Raw genomic sequence first — 20984 nt, 5'->3', positions numbered from 1 at the left:
CTTTAAGCCGTCACTAAGGGCAGTCAGGTTCCATAGTGTAGTCTTCAGCTAAATGCAAGGATCGTGTTATTGAAACAAGATCTCGCCAGCTGACCGTATTCCAGATGCGTGCGTTGGTGCCTGTAAAATCTATTTAAGGCCTCCTGATTCCCCCCTTCTCCTCCTCCATCTACCAGACCAGTTAGGAGGAACTTTTAAAATGAGAAAGCTGTTAAAAAAGGGAGAAGCTATCAAACATGTGTTTATTTACATATCTGTTGTCGAAAATTATCAAGATCAATTTAAGGAGCGTGGAGTTCAAATGAACACGAAGTGACCAAGGAGACAAATCACCCGACAATTGCTTTCTATTCTGAAAGGCTAGTAATGAAAAGCAGACTCTTTGCTTGGCATGGAAAGGGGAAAGGAGGAGAAATTAGGAAGTAATATAGTCAATTATAGGAGCTCTTTGCCAAAACTCTATTGAGTTCATGTTCTGACAGTTTCGGTTAAGCCTTCATGGAGGGGAAAAGACTCAGGAACAGGTGAGATCAAACATGTAGGCCCCCACTTCTGAATCCGTTGTGTGTGTGTGACAGAAATAGTCAGGTCTTGGCTGGGACTGGACTTGGTCCTGGGGTCTGTTCAGATCTCCTGGCCACAGACCTGAGCTTGCAGGACAGTGCACATGAGAGAAGAGGGGCAGGGACTCTGGCGGATGCAAGAAAACCTGGCAGCCTCGTAACTTTGGGGCAGTAAGAGGCTGACCGGGCCTGTCTCTGCCGAGTTCCTTCTTATTTCTCTGCTCTCAGAATCCGGTTTCCCATCTGCTCTCTCCCATGCACCCATGTCTACTGTCACCCCCATCTGTGTGAAAAGGTTCCTTCTTGTGGACATTGGCCTTGACCACTATTCTAGTGTTGGGCTGGTCTCTGTTCTGCCCAGGTTGGAGCAGTGCTCACACTGCAGAGTGGCAGGGGCTTCCATGGAGGGACGTGTGTCCTAAGTGGGAACCCAGAGGACAACACCTAGGCCACACAGAGGAGAAGCTGGGCAGGGGAGTGTGGGGAGCCAGAGGTCAGGAGGAGAGAACTGCATGCACTAGGGTCTGAAGCAGGAGGGCATATGTTCTGGGCCTGGACATAGTTCAGGGCAGAGGGGAGCCATGCGTGCACCTGTGCATGTTTCTGAATGCACGTGTATTGGGAACCTGCACCTAATGCTGCTGGAAAGACAATGTCTGTTGCTGGGGGCCAGGTTTCTGCTGGGGAGGCCCTGTGTGAACCAGGAGGGCCCTGTGCAGTGGTGTCTGCTGACACAATGTGCTTACACCCCTCATGCAGAGCTGGCAGCAGCTCCCCCAGGCACACCATACTCACAGCAGCCAGTTGTGTATGTTCCAGTGCATGATTTGGGGACTATTACAGGTCTTCCCTGAGACTCACTATAAAGCCAGAGTGTCTCTCTACACAGGAACATGGGTGCGCTCAGCAAGTCCTTGTGACTGGACCCCTTCACACCGTCCTGTCATTCATCACTCTCAGGCTGTGTTTCTCTAGATTCCCAGCTGTGTACCCAGTGGCTCACCTCCCCAGACAAGGGTTGTTTACCCCCTCAGCCCTGCAGTGCTGCCACCTTCCTCCTTCTTAGGGAAGAGGGTCCTGGTGCAGTGGAGCCTGGCACGGAGCTGGGGGTGGGGGAAGGAGTGGGAGACAAAGGACCCTGGGCTTAAACTCTGAACCAGGCTCTCAAGATCAGGCATGAACCCCACAGCTGGCTTCTCCCTCAGGGGGCAAATATTGTCTCCTAACCCAGTACCTACCATTTTATTTTATTAATTGTCTTTAAAGAACACTTTTATTTTTCATGGAATTCAACATTTTTGTGTCTTTTATCTCACAAAATCTTTGCCTAGTCAACATCACTAAGATTTTCTTCGATCGTTTATTCTAGAAGTTTTGTACATTTAGCTCTTACATTTAGGTTTATGGTGCACTTCAAGTTAACTTTTGTAAATGGTGGGAAGTGAGGGTTGAGGTTCATTTTTTTGGTCTGTTTTACATGTGTGTGTTCAGTTCTAGCACCAAATAGGCTGTCTTCTTTTCTTCACTTAGTTACCTGGGTACATTTGTTGAAAATCAGTTGGCCATACTGTGTGGCTCTATTTCTGAACTCTGTACTTTTTTCCATTCATCTGTATTTCTATCCATATTCCAGCACAATACAGTTGTGTTGGAATGGCTTTATGGTAAGTCTTGATATCAGTGTGAATCCTCTAATTTACTCAAAATCCTTTTGACTATTCTAGGTCCTGTATATTTCTTATAAGCTTATTATATACACTTGTTAATTTATAGCAAAAAAAGTCTTTTGGCATTTCGATTAGCATTGTGTTGAATCTATAGAGCAATGGGAGAAGAAGTGACATCTTAGCAATAGAGAGTTTTCTCTGTTGCTGAACAGCCCCAGGCACAGAGCATCTCTGCCTTTGGGCCCTCCTTTCAGATGTCCCTCTGTAGTGTATTTCAGTTTTATGTACAGACATTGCAGTATTTTGTAAAATGCATCTTTAAGTATTTCATGTTTTCGGTACTTTTACAATGGCATTTTCATTTCAAGTTCTAGGTCATTGAATCTTGTGACTTTGCTCAATTTGCTTATTATTTGTAGAAGCTTTACTATATATTCCTTAGGATTTTCTACATAGAAAATGATATCTTTTTGGATGAAGACAGCTTTACTCATTCCTTTCCAACCTCTATACCTTTAATTTCTTTTTCTTGCCTTACTGCCCCGGCTGCAGCCTACAATCCACTGTTGACTGGCAGTGGCGGTAATGGGTACCCTTATCTATTTCCCGATTGCAGGGGGAAAGCACTTAGTCTTTTACTATTAAATACGATGTTAGCTGAGGCTTTACGGTAGATCCTCTGAATGGGAGATAATTATTTTCAAGTGGCTGTATTGCTGCCCAGAGTCAGCAAATAACTCATAGGTCAGAGTTATTTGAGTTTTTCTAGAAAAGAAGAGGGGCAAGTGGATTTGGGCACCTCTCAGATGGGAGGTAACAGGGTTTCCTTATGAGTGCAGCTCTGTGTTGTCATGTGATAATTAGGAAATAAGCATTTATTTTCATTATAGGCTTTAAGTGTGGGGTTTGGCTCACATTAAATGTGACCATGGGTGACAATGAATCCTTATAAACTGTGTTTGGGAGGGACAGTATTGCCAGGGAACTAACTCCCTGTTTGTCCATTGGGAGGCAGTATAGCCTATGATTAGGAACATGGGCTCAGAAACCTGGGCTCCCAGTCTGAGTCCAGCTCTGCAACTGTGGGCAGGTTCCTCAACCTTTCCGAGTCACAGTTTTCTACCTGCAAAATGAAGATACCAAAAATATCAGTGATACCTACCCTCCAGGGCCTTTGAAGACTAAAGGAGCAAATGCAATGAAGGGCTTAAAACGGGGCCTGCTGCCTGGTGGGTTTTAAGAATTTAGTTTGCATACTGCTAATTCACAGACAAGTTTTCAGTAGCAGGTTTACACCTTGAAATCAACAGCAACCATACCATTGAAAAGTCCTCTCTCCTGAAACCTTGTATTAAGATTTCATAAGGTGGGAGGGCTGGATGTTTGATTTCAGTTGTTTTACAATGTTGTCTGAGCAGTAAATGCACATTAAAGTGCTGAGCTCTGCACAGGCACTTCTCAGCTGCATTACCATGGGAGTCAGACACTGAAGTTACACTGAGTCTGCACCTGAAACAGTTTGACCGATCTGCTTATTTTGGCCATGTGACTGTAGAATGCAGTGTGGCCCCATACACTGTCCTGAGCCACTCCACCTGGTTGTGTGGACTAGTATTCAGCCCCCATTTGGCTTCAGCCTATCATTTTTTGCCAATAAACTTAATTCAAAGGGACAGAGGCTTACATCAAAATTAGAACAAAACTACAGAACAATCATTATTAAGACCTGCCTGCAGACTAACTGTTCAGAAGCCCTATAACTAAGGATATACAAAATAAGCCACGGGGAGACTGGTAGAAGGGAAGGAGATGCAGAACGGGTTGCAGTTTAAAATCAGGAAGGATGTGCGGGCTGTGGAGGCACCCCCTGAGAAGAAAGGGGTCCCAGCCCACACCAGGCCACCCAGCCCAGGGTTCGGGTGCCTGGAAGAGAAGTCCGCATAACTTTTGACTTTGAAAACCAATCGGAATTGTGGCTGAGGGAGACAGAGGCTGCCAGAGTCTCAGGCGTTCCTCTTAAAGGGCCCACACATGGATCCCTCTCAAGCGGATTCACTTCTTCTGACCTCCACTGTTGGAGCAGCAGTTAGAAGGGTTGCCAGGGACAATTGGGGAGGAACTGAACTGTCTGGCTTCATGGCAAGGACTGGAGGGGCAGATTTCTTCCAGACAGAAGTACTGGCAGAAGCCATTTTTTCTTTGTTGAGCCCTCACCCCCCACCCCCCCACCCAGCCTGCACCTCAGCTGATGGGGCCATTTCTGAGACTCCATCAACCTAGCTAACACCGTTCCCACCACTCTGGTAATTCCTGGAGACACCACCTTACCCGACCAGCATCAGAGCACATCCAAGCCACTTCCAGTGGCATTTTCATACAAATGACCTGTCTTAGGTCATACTATGGACATCCCTAAAATTTCTCAAATGGCCCTGGCTGGTGTGGCTCGGTGGATTTAATCCCCTCATTTCTTCACCCATTCTCCCCCTCCCCCTACCCATCTAGTAACCATCTGGTAACTAACTTCTTTTCTCTAGCTGCTCTTAAGGGTCTCTCTTTATCTTTAAACTTTGGCCTTTTAACTGTGATGTGTCTCGGAGTGGGTCTCTTTGCATCCATCATATTTGGGACTCCGTGCTTCCTGGACTTGCATGTCTATTTCCTTCAACAAATTAGGGAAGTTTTCTTTCACTATTTCTTCAGATAGATTTTCAATATCTTGCTTTTTCCTCTTCTCCTTCTGGCAACCCTCTGATGCAAATGTTGGACGACTTGAAGTTGTCCCAGAAGCTGTTCATACTATCTTCATTTTTTTCGATTCTTTTTTCTTCTTGTTCTTCATGGTTGTTTTTGCCTCCTTATGTTCCAAATCATTGATTTGATCCTCGGCTTCATCCATTCTACTGTTCTTTCCTTGTAAATTGTTCTTTATCTCAATTAGTATATCTTTGTTACTGACTGGGTCTCTTTTATGCTGCTGAGGTCATCATTAAGTTCCTTGGGCAGCTTTATAACCAGTGTTTTGAACTGTGGGTCTAATAGATTGCTTATCTCCATTTCATTTAGCTCTTCTTCTGGAGTTTTGATCTGTTCTTTCATTTAGACCATGTTTTTTTGTCTCCTTGTTTTGGCAGCTTCCCTGTGTTTGTTTCTTGGTATTGGAGCTTCTTTGACTCTGTCTTGGTAGTGTGGCTTAAAGTAGTGGGTGTCCTGTAGGGTCCAGTAGCACAGCCTCCCCTATCACCCAAGCTGGGTACTCCAGGTGTGTCCTTCATGTGGACTGAGTACATCCTCCTCTTGTAGTTCATCCTTGACTGCTGTTGACAGATCAATGGGAAGGATTTACCCAGGGTGGTCAGCTGCAAGGACTGGCTGTGACCACTGACCACCTAGCCCTGTCGTCTATGGAGGATCATCTGTACCGGGGAACAGTGGTGGTGTTCTGATGTGGTCTGTAGCTATTCACTAAGTGTGCTGGCCCTAGGGTTTCCTGGGTGGTGCAGGCCAAGGTCAGTCCCCATCCATGTTTTGCCTGAGGGCACCCTGCCTGAGCTGTAAAGCAATCTGCATTGGCTTCTGCTTGTGCTGGGCTTGGAGATTCTCAGGCAAAGCCATTCTGTGACTCTAATCTGGCTGCCACTAGGCCTCACTAAAGCCAGCTATTGTTTGCTCTATAGGATTTAAAAGCCAAGACCAGCCATTCTTATGGAAGAGCAGCTTGGGTACGCCCAGAGGTTGAGTGGGGCAGAGCCTCTGGGGAAGCCAGGTTGATGGAGTCTCAGATATGGCACCAGCTTGCTGCCTCTTTGGGGCAAGGTTGATAAAAGGGACAATGGTCTCTGCATGGCTGGATGCCAGACACTTCAGTTTCTTCCTGTGTACCACTGGGGCCTTGGTAGGTGGCTCCAGTGCTGCTGCCTCAGTGCTAACGCTCGGAGGGAGTGAGTCTGAGTTGGTGAGTCCTGGTGTGGGTTCTTTAAGGGAAACTGCTTGGAGTACCTGAACTTTCTTCCACGGACTCAATCCCAGCTGGTTTTTGCAGCCAGGAGTTGCGGGGACTTATCTTCCTGGCACTGGTATCTTGGGCTGGGGGGCCCGGTGTCAGTCTGGGGTGCCTCTCTCCTGAGATATCCCTCCCAAATTTTTACCCACGTGGGTGGTGGGCCAGCCCCTCTGTGCCCCTCCTTCCAGTCCAGATGGACGTGGTTTCTTTGATTCTGCAGTTGTCAGACTTCCATCCAGCTGGACTTCTGACATTCCTGTGTGGCGGCGGTTCTGTATTTTAGTTTTATTTTTGGTGTGGTTGTATGAAGAGGCGAGCCATATCTGCCGGTGTTGCCATCTTGACCAGAAGTCAAAGCTACCATTTAGAATCAAAGGACAGATAAAGAGCTTCCAAAACACAAGTAACTAGAGGTAGTAACATCACCACCAAACCAATATTACAGGAATTGTTAAAGGGATTCTTTTAAGAAGAAAAAAGAAGATAAAAAATTTAAACAATAAAATGGCAATAAATACATTATCTATCAACAATTTCCTTAAGTATAAATTAATTAAATGCTCTCACCAAAGACATAGGGTGACTTAATGCATAATAAAACAACACCCTTATTTATGCTATCTACCAGAGACTGACTCAGATCGAAAGATACGCACAGACAAAAGTAAAGGTATTTCATGAAAATGGAAATGAAAAAAAAAGCTGAGGTAGCAAATCTTATACCAGACAAAATAGACTTTACAGAGGCTATCTAATAAGAGCAAAGAAGGACCCAGCAATTTCAATTCTGGGTGTTTATCTGAAGAAACCAAAAATACTAATTTGAAAATACAAATGAATGCATGTGTTCATTGCAGCATTATTTACAATGGCCCAGATGCGGAAGCCACCTAGGTGTCCATCTACAGGTGAATGGACACAGAAGAAGTGGTGCACATATACAATGACATATAACCCAGCCATCAAAAAGAATGGGATCTTTCCCTCTGCCACCACAGGATGGACCTACAGTTATTGTGCTGAGTAAAGTAAGTCAGAGGAAGAGAGACAGATACCGTGCAGTTTTATTTATATGTGGAATCTGAAAAACTAAATAAACGAACAAACTAAGCAGAAGTAAATTCATAGATAACAGAGGACATTTTGATAGTTGCCAGATTGGAGGTGGATTGAGGAGATGGGTGAAAAAGGTAAAGGGACTTAGAATACAAATTGCTAGTTATAAAATAGTCGTGAGGTTGTAAAGCACAGCATAAAGCAATGATATTGTAATAACTATGTGTGGTGTCAAACGGACACTAGACTTATTGGGGTGATCACTTCAGACATTATATAAATGTCTAATCACTGTGGTATGTATCTGAAACTAATATAATATTGTACATGAACCCTAATTGAAAAATAAATATTTATTTTTATGAAAAGGAAACAAAGGCATCTGCCCTAGTAAAGCTGCCTTTCTGTCAAAGTGATCCAAGCCCTGGGTGCCACCCCGTAATGTGAGGGGTCATGCCAGCCTTCCTGTTAGGGGAGTGGGTGGTGCGGGGACACTGGCCCGCAGGGGTGAGGTGATACTGATCTGCTCAAACGGGGTCCGGCAGCAGCCCTGTGATGTTGACATATAAGGAAAAGCACTTTGGAGCTGGCTGGTAGGACTTCAAGGGGCCTTACCCTTAACTTGGACTTGCCTTTTCATTTTGCTTCATGCTTTTGGAGGGCTGCAGTCACAGCACACTTTGCAAAGGGCCTTCTACAAGTTTTCCGCACTTGAGTCCCTTCTCAGGCTGGTTCTACACTGTCCAGCCAGCTAGCTGTCACTGCCTGCTTTTCTCTAGATCCAGCCAGTGAAAGACCTACTCTTCACATGGAGTTTTAAACAATATTCAGAAGTGCCCTCAATCCTATATGGACACATCTGCACGATATTTTGTCCCTCCCCTCTTCCCACTCAGTGGTGTAGGACAGCCAGCTGCTAGGCTCCAGCATGGATTGCCCAGCCTTCTCCTCTAGAACATGACAGTCGAGTCTGGGGCCCAGAGTGTTCTGCTGGCTCTGTCCTCACTTCTGCTGGGTACATCCTGTAGGTGGTTCCTTGTTAGTTACAAATTTCCAGCCTTTTCCATGGTGAATGTGACACCATTGCAGAGAGACATTGATTCAGGGAGTCAGATATTCTCCCCCTCAACTGTCCTGAGATGCCTCAGTTGGGGGGACTGCGAGGCACATGTGACATACTCCTTCAAACTGTGCCAGCTGCCCCAGGTAACAGCAGAATTATACATGGGTGCCAGCTCCCTGCAGCCTTGCTTTCTGCTGGCATACGGAGCTCTGTCACAGGAGGGGCACACAGGCCCTGAGGGAACTGGGAGCTGTGGGGGGCAGTTACCTTCCACACGGGGCACAGGGGCTGAGCTCATAACAAATGGGAAGCAGGTACAGAGTCTGACCTTCCATCTGAATGTTCTTTTTTTGTATACACACACACGCACATGCTAAAAGTTTAAATATCAAACTGTTAGGTTTTGAAATAAAGAAAGGCAAGAAACACAGAAAAGTCAGAAATGCCAAATCTGACATTCTGGTCAGATAAGAATCTGCCTTTCGCTCCACCTACATGATTAACTGTCAGCTCCATGATTCGGCATCTTTCTCTACCTTGCGTATTTTCTTCATTCTTATTGTGTTCCAGTTATGTTTCCTCATCTCCCTCCAACTGAAAAACAAAACAAAGCAAAACAAAACAACACCTTCCTTTGTTACAGCAACTGAAAGGCCACCTTACACAGAGTGGGCCCACAAAAGCTATTGATTAGATGAATACACGACATGAATGTGCCATGAGTTCATTTCCATGTTTGTGGCTAACTTCTGTCACATATCAAACAGGCCATCACCACCACATGCCAACTCTGGAAGTATGACAGGTGGTTGGGAGACCATTTGAAACACGAGTGGAAGCGCCTGACAACATGAAGGAAAGAGGGAGGGATGTGGGTTGTTTTTGTTGCCGATTAGTTTTAAGTAGTTAGTTTAGGAGTATAGATTCCTCAGGCAGTGAGTGGCTAATTCAAACAGCCTCGCTTTATCCACCCACATGCTCTCGCTTCACAGAGTTTTCTGACTTTCTGTTACATCTCCGGAATTGGCTGGTGGTGGCCGCGTTGCTATGTGTGAGGAAGTCATATGTATGTGTAAACTTGTGGCATTTCTTCATCTCATGAGGAGCTTTTGTGGGTCCCAGAGGCCAGCTCTGCAATATACCCAGGTTTAAGGGTGTGCTGAAAGGGCGTGCATTTGCCATCTACCTTGTTGCTATGTGTCAGAGAATATTGCTACGTTTCTTAAAATATTGTTAGAGTTTCTGTTTCTTCTGTCGGTCTGACAGGTGGTGACCGAGACGGAGGACTTCTTCAGTGCCTGGAACTCATGTCTGCATCATGGCGCCTGCCTGTCTCTGGCGCACATTCACTGGGGTCAGCGGCTCTTGCTGAATATTCATAATTGAGTGACACAGAGGTTATTTGGAAATGACACTCTGCAGGGAAAAGACAGTCCCCACACCAGTCTGAGCCCTTGTACCTTAACTCTCACTTACTAGGAACACTGGCCGAATGGCACCCGCAGACTCCCACGCTGAGCCCCAGGAGCAGTGAGCTTCAGGCACCCACCATTGCTGGCAGCAGTGGGCAGGAGCCAGCTGGCAGGCCGCTAGTCCACNCACATTCACTGGGGTCAGCGGCTCTTGCTGAATATTCATAATTGAGTGACACAGAGGTTATTTGGAAATGACACTCTGCAGGGAAAAGACAGTCCCCACACCAGTCTGAGCCCTTGTACCTTAACTCTCACTTACTAGGAACACTGGCCGAATGGCACCCGCAGACTCCCACGCTGAGCCCCAGGAGCAGTGAGCTTCAGGCACCCGCCATTGCTGGCAGCAGTGGGCAGGAGCCAGCTGGCAGGCCTCGAGTCCACAGCAGTGGCCCTCTGCCCAGCAGTGACTGGAGTTCCCAAATAAACAAATGGGAGGAGCATTCAAGATAAAGAGCGGGCCTTTTAATAGGATCACTGCCTGGAGTTTGTCAAATACTAGCGCTAACTACTTAAGCATAATCCCGGCATTAGGAAGAAACTGGTTCAGCCTTTTAAAGCTGTGGCCTCAACCAGAGGCAAGTGTGCCCTCCGGGGGACATGCAGGGACATTTTGGGACATTTTTGGTTGTCGCAACTGAGCCAGGTCTGCTCGTGGGTAGAGGCCAGGGGCATCCTATAGTGCAAGAGCAGCGCCACAACACAGGGTGGTCCTGCCCCAAAGGTGAGCCATGTGGAGGGTGAGACACCCTGGATGTTCATTTTGACCTCAAAAGGCCAAAATCACATGAAATAAAATGAAACATTGAAAACAGTAAAATCCATGAAGATACAGAAGATTAATCTTTAAATTACTGTTTAACCTCAAGACTCATTAGTGGATCTGTCGTCATGCCTGTACCCACTGGAAATGGGGGGCGGTGAAGAGAAAGGCAGGCCCTGTGCATGTTTGCTGTGTGGGGTTCCCCATCGCCCGGGGGGACTGCTCACCCAGGAAGGCAGGGATAAGTGTGGTCACCACACAACTCCAGGGCCTGGCTCCAGCCCTGTGGCTCCCTGAGTGAAGTCTCAGGGCCGGAATCCCTAGACGGTTTCTGTTAAGAGTCAAACCAGTGACCCAGTAATGAATGCCAGTATCCCACCGGACCGGCTGACCAGGCAGTTCCTGAGGAGAAAGTGCCACGCCATCCACCACAGTGGGACTGCCAGGATCCTCCCTCAGAGATGACCAGGGCCGAGTGCCATGACCAGTGCAGGTGCAGACAGTCCAGCCCTTGGGATCTTGGTGAGCTTAGGACACAGGGTCAGGAGCAAAGGCTGGAAAAAGAATGCAGAGGCGAATGTGCCAAGAGATGGGTTCTGCGTGGGGCTGGGGAGCCCACAGGCACACCACACTGGGGACCTGCCTTTTTACAGTCATTGAAAAGTGTAACGCTTCGTAGCGTGCCAGCTTCTGACTGACTGCCACGTCCTGCTCCTTGGGACAAGGAGAGGGGCTGCGAGGGGCAAAGGTTCCTTTCCCACAGGTTATTCAGGAGCACTGAGTGCCCTTGTTTGCAGACCCAGAAACTTTAGTTTGTCTTCAGCCCACTGTAAGGGAGGCTCATGGGAACTGATTCACTTTGACTGAACTCCAGTGTAACCAGAGCGCCCGCGTATTGACCCCCAATCAGAACCCAGCGGGTGAATCCCACAGACCTGCTCCATCCTCTCTGTGGACAAATCTCTGTGCGGAGTTCAGTCGTAATCCGAAGGGTACAGGTGTTGGACTGTCCGCATGGTTCTTGGTGGGGGTCTGAGCATCCATGCGGGCTCGCTGGTGTTGGGGGCCTTATCCTGGTACCCACAGGGCGTCTGTTTCCTGGGGTGTCCTGGTGCACAGCACCAGCCTCACCCCTGGGACGTTGGTGTGAACCACCCCTCTTCCTTTGGTGGTTACGTTTTCAGATTTATTGATCAGGCTGGGACTTATCTGGGGTGGAATGCAACACTCGCAATGACTCAGGCCTTCTCGTCCATTCCATGTCCATTCCATTTGCTCTTGGGGGCTGTGGCCCTTGTGCCTGGACTCCTTGCCGTGTACTGGCCGCAGCCATCCCCCTCTCTGGGATGCGAGGATGAGCCATGAGCCACGTGGATGCTGAGTAAAGAGCTTGTACACATTCAGAGATGGGACTAAATTTGAAGAGGCCATCAAAGAATCATAAACTCGTGCCTTCGTCTTAGAAACACCGACCGGCAGTCCCGAGCTGCTCGCCTCACCTGTTGGGGGCGTGAGGAAGCCTGGTGTGGGGGGAGAGCTCGTCTACAGTCAGCTGTCTGCATTCACAGGCTTTTTTTCACCCCTGCCAAGTGACTGCAAGTGATTATTAATCGACCTTTCTGACCTTCAGCCTCATCCTTATTTACAAAATCCAGATACTGTGATATTTACCTCGTGGAGCCGTTGAGAAGATCCCTGAAATCATCTGACCCATAGTGTTCAATATATGTTTTATTACTGTTTGTTATTACTCTACAAAATCCATAATCCCCATAATCAACATGGAACATTTAGGTCCTTGTTCCTTAAGAGGAAGCAAAAGAGAAAAGACAGGTTAGGTTCTGATGTATGAAGTCTTGAACCAGGAAGAAACATCAAGGATTTGATGTTGCTACAGCACAAAAGAAATCCAGGCCTTTTATTGTTTAATAACCACCATAACAAAGGTGATTATTTTCAGAAAATTGGCCTCAGGTTTAATGCCAGATGGAAAAGATTTGGCTGTATAAAGTAACAGAAGAAAAATAATAAGAATTCATTTAGTGGCAACAATTACAAATCTTGGGAGCGTTTGGAAATAGAGAAATCCACTGAAAATGAGGAGGCCTGTCAGAGTGGGCTCTCAGGGTAGGCGCACCGAGCACACGGAACCCAGGCAGAATGTGGTCAGCACGTCGTGGCCTTCCCACAGCGTGTGACCCCCTAGAAGAGGCCTGGCAGGAGGGGGGTTGTGGGGTGGGGGAGGCGGGAAGAACCAGGGGAGCCCCTTCATCTTTCGGGTCTTCCTGATGTTGTTCCTTTGGAGACATTGGAAGGAGGGCACAGGAGGGAGGGGAAGGATCAGCCGGTGAATGCGCAGACCTTTACGTCAGCCCAGATGAAAATGAACTCAGGATCTAGCCGCTTTTATTAGGAATAAATGGGGAAAAGCCTCCGGCATCAGTATCTGGGTGTCACCTGAGGACTCCGGGAAAACAGGGTTTGAAATAAAAATGTTAAGCAGTCTCTAGTGGTTTCTGAAGTGGGATGTGACCATTACAATGATAAATTGATATTTTCTTATGATACACATTTTTATCTTGCCCTAGAAATAGCATTTCTGAGGCATGGAGCGTCTGAACCCCTAAGGGTGTACCAATTCCTCAACTAAGCACTTTTATTAAATAAATTACATCCACCATCCTCCAGCTCTGTGCAGAACTGTCTCTTGTGCCCCCCCCCCCATAGAGCTTGTGACTAGTGCTCATTATGCTGCAGGAAGTCTCTNCAGAACTGTCTCTTGTGCCCCCCCCCCCCCATAGAGCTTGCGACTAGTGCTCATTATGCTCCAGGAAGTCTCTCTTTTGGCTCTTAATAAAGGGACCAGTAACTTAGAATGCTCACATTACAAGCAGGTTGCAATTATAATTAGAATATATAAATAGTGTGGATTTCTGCCTGCTGGAGGATTAATTTCAGGCTCCTTTCAGGGATGTTACATTTCCAAACAGGACTTTGTTAATAAAAATCGGTTGTGTGCGTAATTGGAGCATCATTTCTGTATTGGATCCAGGAGCGCTCGTTCCAGTGTTCTTCAGGGGATCAGCACCTTCCTCCCCATTGTGAGTGGGACCCCATGTTCTTGATACAAACCACATGCACCCTGATTTCATTTCAGTTTGGCATCTATCTTCTGGGAAATTCGGGGAATGTACTTACCCCCTCCTTGAATGTGCATTACATTGTGTGAGCTCAGAAAAGCGAAACACCCCATGTCATCCAGAAGTCTTGAGTAAGTCTGGGTGCTTCTCTTACATTCAGCTGCAGAAGTCCCCGGAGGCCTGTGTCCTCCCAGCCAGAAGGGTGAACCTGACCTCCCAGGTGGAACCAGAGGTCTCAAGTCCACCACCTCGTTCTTTGAATAACAGGTCCTGTACTGTTTTGTGCTGGAAGGGAAGCTCTGGCCGGTGCGATAGGAGGGCACTAGCTGTGACAACCTGGGTGCCCTCCTTCCTCCCCACCCACTGTGGGCACCCCCTGCTGGGGGTGGCTATCTTTAGAGCAGCCCCAGTTCCCTGAGGAGGTGGTCTGGAGGGGGCAGAGGGGCTGTCCCTGTTGCTGACCTTTCTCTTTGTCTGGCACCCCTTAAATTTGTGGGTGGCAGAAGCAGATAAGGGATTCTAGAAGGCCAAGAACCTCACAGACCAGTGCCTTAGAGGCTTCAACGTGGGGGAGGAATGGTCTGGCTTTGTTCTCTCTGTCTGGGTCGCGAGGACTAACTTCAGAGCTCTCCAGTCCTGAGAGCAGTGCAGACACTGGGTCCCTCCTTCCCATAGACGTGGGCGGTGGAGAGGCGTCCTCTGGAAATGCAGGAGGTGGCAACTTTCAGGAGGAAAGGAAGTGAGAAGTGGCACTTTCACAAACTCCCCGAGGGAGAGAGGAGGGTGGAGGCCCATGGCAATCTGAGGGAGGCACCTTGTGAGGTGGGAAGGGCTAAGCAGGAGTGTGAGGGTCCTTTGTGCGAATACAAAGATGGCTCTGAAAAATAAAAAAAGAAGAGATTTGACTGAGTTTCGCAGCATGTGAACCCTTGGGAGAGACTGCCCTGAGCCACCTTGGATTTAATTTTGTGCCTCGTCAGCAAATGGACACAGGAAAAAAGGAAGTTCTTTCTACAAGGCAGACTGCCCAGCATCATACCACCCTTGGCCCAGAGGCTAATACAGTGTTACTCATCTTTTGGGCCTTAGATGACAGCAGATGACTATAGTGATGCCTGCTGTCCCCATTGACTGGCTGTTTCCTCCATGCCAGAGCCACACTGAGCACAGGGCTTTTGTCATTTCTTTCTCCACAACATCACAAGGCCTGTGGGGGAGACCGAGGCTCAGAGGTGAACAATTGCCTGGATCTCATATAAGTACGTATGGTGCTGGGACTTGACCCAGGGCTGGCAAACCCCAAAGCTTTGCTCAGAAGGCTTTTTAGGCATCAGACTTTGAGGAAGCCTGCCCACCCCAACTCACCAGGGCTTTCCTTCCTACAGATGAACACAGAGAAGCGGGAATTCCAGTGTTCTCGAACTTTCCAAGGGCTTTCTTTGTGTATTTATTCAACACATAGTTTTCTGTATTAAAATTGGCCTATCCTGCTTTTCATGACTCTTACTGGGTATGTCTCTGAATAACACTCCCCATTTTTCCTGTCTCATGGGCTTTCTGTGCGGATGAAGTGAACAGACGTGTGTGGAGGCACTAGAGCCTTAGAATCACGGGGCAGCTAACTCAGAGCCTGCGTGAGATGTGACGGCTGAGCACTGCCTGATGCCCCGCCAAGGCAATGAGGAAAGGACCACTGTCTACCCAGTTTCCATCTTAGGAAGCTAAGGCACAGAGAGGTTAAAGAAGTTGCGGAGCATCACCCAGCAGAAGGAGGATTCTCATCCCAACAGAGGACGGTCCTCTGCCCAGACTGCGGGGCCCCTAGGTGCGTGCTGGACCTGATCTGGTAGCTCAGCCTCGCCAAGGAGGCAAGAAAAGTCAGCCCTCCTTACTTTTACGCTTATTTGCGCCTCTTATTTTCCACTGCGTGGTTCCAAACTCTGCCTTATATGACGTGCAGTCCATGCTGACTTTACAGCGCCTGGGGCCCGGGCGGCGTCAAAATAGGGTTGATCAGTCCCCAGTTGGCAGGCAGGAGTGACACAAAAAATAAGAAAGGAGCAGTTTGCACTGCATAACTCTATACTGTGTGTTTTCTGTTAAGAATAAGACCTTCTGAACTTGAATAAAAGTAGAAGCAGAGAACCTCTTTATCTATCACAGCAAGTCTGGGTGTGATTTGGTACAAACAACACGACCCCATATCTCAGGTGCTCAAGTTAAACATATTTGCGATCCACGTACACTTAAATTTAGGCTTTAAAGGACAACATGTTCTAATCTCACAAAACATTCAACAAATAACCTTTGAGTTCACATGAGCCACCCACACAAAAACCAAAATGAACTACAGAAAAAAACATAGAAAAAGCAACTGTCTGTTGGTGACCAGATTTTCTTTCAGTTCTTTGAGTATTTTGTCTATAAATAATCTGTATGTTCTAAATGTGACCATTTTCTTTAAGGTGCCTCCCGGAATGTTCTCACTTCAAGTGTGTTTTTAAAACAAGAATTAAATGTGTAAATCATGGGAACTCTTGAGTTTAGGAGGAGAGATCTTTGATACACATGCTTTTTAGATACCAAAAGTGTCAAAATGAAGCATTAAGATGATGTATTCTTTCTTCAGTGCATCTGTTAATCTTTTATGAAATCTGGAGTTTGATAAATCACCGGAGATAAAAACATCATTTTTAACCTAGCGTAGATCCTGAATGTCAGGAGGAAAAATCGTACTGTCTCCCTGTGCGTGAATTTGCCTCTCTCTCAGCTTATGAGTTATGGGATTTTATTTGCAGAGAAAACATAATGCTCTATTAACTCGAAAATGATGGCTTTTACTCAGAAATGTGAGAACAGAAAAGAAAAAAAAATTCAAGCCTCTGAGAGGTCATTGTTTGGCAAGGGTTGAGATATGCCTGACACAACACAGGGCAGTGGGTGGGGAAGCGATTGCCAGGTAACGAAAACCGGGGTTCTCCTCAGTGCTCGCCTTCCTTTGCTGACCCTCGGCACCCCTGGTCTGGGGTGTCAAAGTGTGGATTCTGAAAATCCGGGGGGTAAGTTTCATATAACATTGATGTAATTAGGGATTGATGAAGCTATTTATTGTGATTTTTTTTCCTGAAAACTCACTCAAATTCTCTTTTAGGTGACGGCCTGGTGTGCTGGGCGACGTGGAGTGAGTGAGGGAGGAGCCCATCATCTGAGGAAAAATGTGGGTCCAGAGAGGAGGTCCGGGGGGCCTGCGCCCTGCTCTCTTCCGGAGTGAACAGCCGCATTTGCCACATTTGCCACAGGCTGAAGGGACTCTGCCCGAGAGTCGCTGGTCAGTGTGCTCTCTCTCCTGTAGTCGTGCTTGACCTGAGCCAAAGGCCACAAGAGGCTCCCCTTCAGAACCAGCTTTGCAGGAGAGAACCTGAGGAGGAAGATGAGATGAGCGTGCGGATCTCAGGCTTGGAGAGGGGTTAGCCACTGTCCTCCCAGGCCCGGACACTGCAGACAGGGTTTGGCTCCTCCCACAGCTGCCCCTCTCCTCTGGGACCACTGACATCTGGAACTCGGCCACCAGTCAACCACATCTCTCTCCCAGGGCTCAGACTCGGGCCAGAGCCTCCGAGATGTCAGTGAGACCCCACTGCTGCTCCACCCCAGGACCTGGCCAAACTGGCACTTTGCCCACCTGAAAGGGGTGTCTCTCTTCATCCCCACTGCCCCTCTGTGAGCCGGGTCCTTATAAATGTCAAAGGAGTGGGAGAAGATACTTATTTGCTGACAAAATTTTCAGTACCTCTTGCGAGACTTTGGGCTAAGATGATATAGGATGCTTCTCAGTGTAGCAGAGGAAGTAAGATGTGAGTACAAGGGCCCTCGTGCTAGTGAGATGTGACGAGCCTGTAGAGGTGTGGGGTGCTGCAGAGGTCACAGGACTCTGACGTGCCTTTATGGAAGGTTTCTGGGGTTGGGCCTTGAGGTATGAGTAGGATCCCAAATGTAGAAATGTGCAGCGCGTTCTGGGAGAAACTATACAGTGTGGACAAAGGGGAAGGTGACAAAGTGAAGGGCTTGTTCAGGGACTGCCTAGGCCCCTGCTCTACCAGAGGGGAAGCATTTGGGGAGGGGAAGGAAACACTAGTGGGCTGGGAGGATGGTGGGTGTGCAGGACACTTCCCACACAGAGCATGGCCTTTGCTGGCTGGACAGTAGGATGCTGTGAAGGGACTGAGCCATGAGAGTGACTTCACACCCAGACTCCATGAGGTAAATTCTCCTGACCCAGGGGCCACACTGCATTGAAGAAGAGACCCTGGGTAGGGTGGGGGGAGGGGGAGACCAAGTGAGTGTGGCCAGCAAGGGAGAGGACGAGGATCTGCGAGGAGACGGTTGCAGTGGGGACTGAAAGGAGGGTCGGCACTGGAGAAGCAGGGTCCCCTTGCCATCTTGGAGGAGGCTGAGCCTGTGGAAGTGCAGAGTTTTCAGTACTCAGGCCGAAAGACTTAGTCACGGAGAGCCAGACCACGTCTGCCAGAAAAGAGGCTCCCTCTAAGTTCCCACTGTGCTCCAGACGTGGTCATGGAGCATAGAGTGTGGCACATGCCATGTCCTGTGGGCGCTCTGCAATGAACTTTGTGAGCTGGAAGGAGGAACAGGCCAGCAGCCACAGAGGAGCAGGCTGGGAGACAGAGGCTGGGAGACAGGGCCTGGGCTCCTCACCCTTTCATCACATCCCAGTGGGTTGGAGCCTGGAACCTCACAACTGCCAGTTGTCAAGAAGCTACGGCCCCCCGCTCCCCCTCTGTGCTGATTCTGAAAAGAAAGCAAGAGTTCTTCCTGCAGAGATGAAGCCCTCCTCTTGTTCGCTGTCTGCCTTTCAATGTTTCCCTCTTGTTGTGAAGAAGAGGTGGGTGGGGGACTTCAGAAGTCTGGAGTGACAGTTCTGCAAAATAAGCTGAAGGCATTGCCACCATGCAGAGGAGAGAAGAGGGCTCAGGGACAGCCACCACCGAGGTCGACCTTAGGCCATGGAATAAGCAGAAGGTCCCAGCCAGGATTCTGGGACGTAGGCACAGGTGAGCCTAACCCTCGGGGCCCCCAGGGGTAAGTCAGCCCAAGCCAGAGACATGGGACCCACTGCCCTGGTGCCAGGAAAGCCTCAGCATGGGAGGACACTGCTCCCAGAGCACAGCGCCCACCCCTGGTGCTCAGCTGTCCCATTCCTCCAGGTGGGCCCTTCCATGTAGGGGCAGGTGTCGGCCTCCACGTTGCTGCTGCCCCTAAGAGGAGACTGGCTCCTCATCTTCCCTGGAGATACATGAGGTGAAGGTCTTGTTCTCTGCCGGACTGAACACTGTCCAGGGACAAATGAAGGGCCTGGCTTTGAGGAGGTTTGGGCCAGCCTGTGTATTAGCATTGGGTCTTCATTCTCTGACATGAGCCTGCCCTCCTCTGTGTGGGGCAAGAGGGCAGAGCAAGCTTACAAGGAGTTGGAGAAAATACACTCCATTTTCCTGCCTGGGCAAATGTGGCTTCGTGGCCGGGTCTGGATTTAGAATTCTCGGGCTCCTGGAAAGGTGTGGATTCTGCAGCAGGAGGATGGGCCTCCCAGGCTCACCTGCTCTCTCCCGCCACAGCCCCGCCCGACACAGCATGTGTCCTCCAGTGCAGAGGACCAAGACCCTTCTATCCCCACGAACACCAGGAGGAGGAGCACGCTCCTGGGGAAGGGGCTCAGGCTATATGCATTGGGGAAGCGTGCCCTACTGAGCCCTGGGCATCTAGGGATGCAGGGTGTGGGCTCTAGGTGGACACTGCCCGTGACGCTTGGGAAAGGTGGCAAGTGGAGGAATGCTAGAGCAGGGCTCGCTAAAGCTTGGCACCTGGGGTGAGATCCCCTATTTCCCAAGGTCCTGTCACGGGAATTGAGAGAAGGTGAAAGAATATTCTGAGACAGGATTTCAGGTTCCCTTGTGCCATGTGTCAAGGTCAGCTCTGTCCACTATTTCCAATCTTACCAGCTGCACATCAAAAAGATGATAATCATGATGGTGCATTTGGTTTCTCTTAACCGCCCCCCCCCCATCATTTGCATCAACATGTCATAATGAAAGCTATTCTGGGTACAACCATTTCCTTGAGTTTGACGTCTTTCCATGTTACAAAGTCCCGTGTCCCTTCCAGAAGTGGCAGCAGGGGACATGGGTTGGGGGACTGTTGCACATGAATGATGTACTGGCCACTGCAGCTCGTGTTCAGAGTGGGGACAGGCCATCTAGAAATACATTGTTCTCCCCATATTGAGAGGCTGGTCTTTTGTTACGTGAGGTGAAGTGGCTGAACCAGAGAGAACCAGACTCAGACAGGTGCAAACCTCTGTGTCTCTACTGAGATAGACGGCACATGGATGCTGAAGAGCAGTTAACACCGTTGATACTGAATTAAGAAAATGATTTCAGCCAGAGTCTTTAAGGAGAAGCCTGCCATGTGGGGCCTGGTTCTGTGGGAGCTTGTTCTGTGGCACCCCTCACTCTCACCAGGCAGCAGCCCTTGAATCAGCAACAAAGGCAGAGCAGATACCACAAATGCTTTCATTTTGAGTGTTTTTTCCTATTTAAGTCAGTGAGGGAAGAGGGAGCGGGGAGTGAAATGTCAACCGGGTCGTGGTGAACAGGGCAGCTCAGGTGAAGTAGCCGTGCAGGCCTGGCTCAGAGGACCTGCCACCAGCATCTGTGCCCCTCCCCTTTGGGGCCCAGTGAGATCAGAGCAGGTGGCTGAGCGATCCACTGCTACTGGCATCAGAGCACATGTCACACCAACACCCATGGCGAGGGGAGAACCAGCAGATCCGGGTGCCCTGCCTCTTCCCTCCAGTTGGGAGGTTGACTTGTTGTTACGCAGAAAAGGCCAGAGGTGCTGGCCCCGTGAACTCAGCCAGCTGGTGAAGGGGAGACACCAACTTCAGGGTGTCTCTCCTTTAAAACACTGTGGTCCAGTTCCACAAAACTGAGTTGTGACTGTGGGCATTTTGGACATGACAGGCCTAAGACAAAGTCCAAACCAAGGCACAGGCTGTGTTTTGGAGCCCAGTCTCACCCCCGAGAGAAAGCCAGCATCTGCACCTAAATACTAAAGAACAATTTAAAAAAGAAAAACCCGGTGTGTGCGAGTCACACCAAGATGTCAACAGGAAGAAATCAGGGTGACAGGGAAGGTTAGAGAAAACTTCTTAAAGGTACACAGGACCAGGTGCTGATGCCGTGC

At 48.7% G+C, this 20984-nt stretch overlaps 1 protein-coding gene across 1 annotated transcript in view; it reads left to right on the top strand.

Annotated features, from left to right (window-relative positions):
• ACOXL (acyl-CoA oxidase like) overlaps nucleotides 1–20984 on the top strand; it is a 263368-nt gene that overhangs the window by 216860 nt on the left and 25524 nt on the right. The window contains 1 exon segment of the mRNA XM_037056729.1: nucleotides 9619–9706. Coding sequence (XP_036912624.1) covers nucleotides 9619–9706 — 88 coding nt within the window.

Source organism: Sturnira hondurensis, unplaced genomic scaffold (genome assembly GCF_014824575.4).
Source record: "Sturnira hondurensis isolate 20B ecotype Veracruz unplaced genomic scaffold, ASM1482457v3 Scaffold0009178, whole genome shotgun sequence".
Classification (NCBI taxonomy): Eukaryota; Metazoa; Chordata; class Mammalia; order Chiroptera; family Phyllostomidae; genus Sturnira; species Sturnira hondurensis.
Note: the sequence above shows the minus strand (reverse complement) of the source record. Positions and strands in the feature narration are given on the sequence as shown.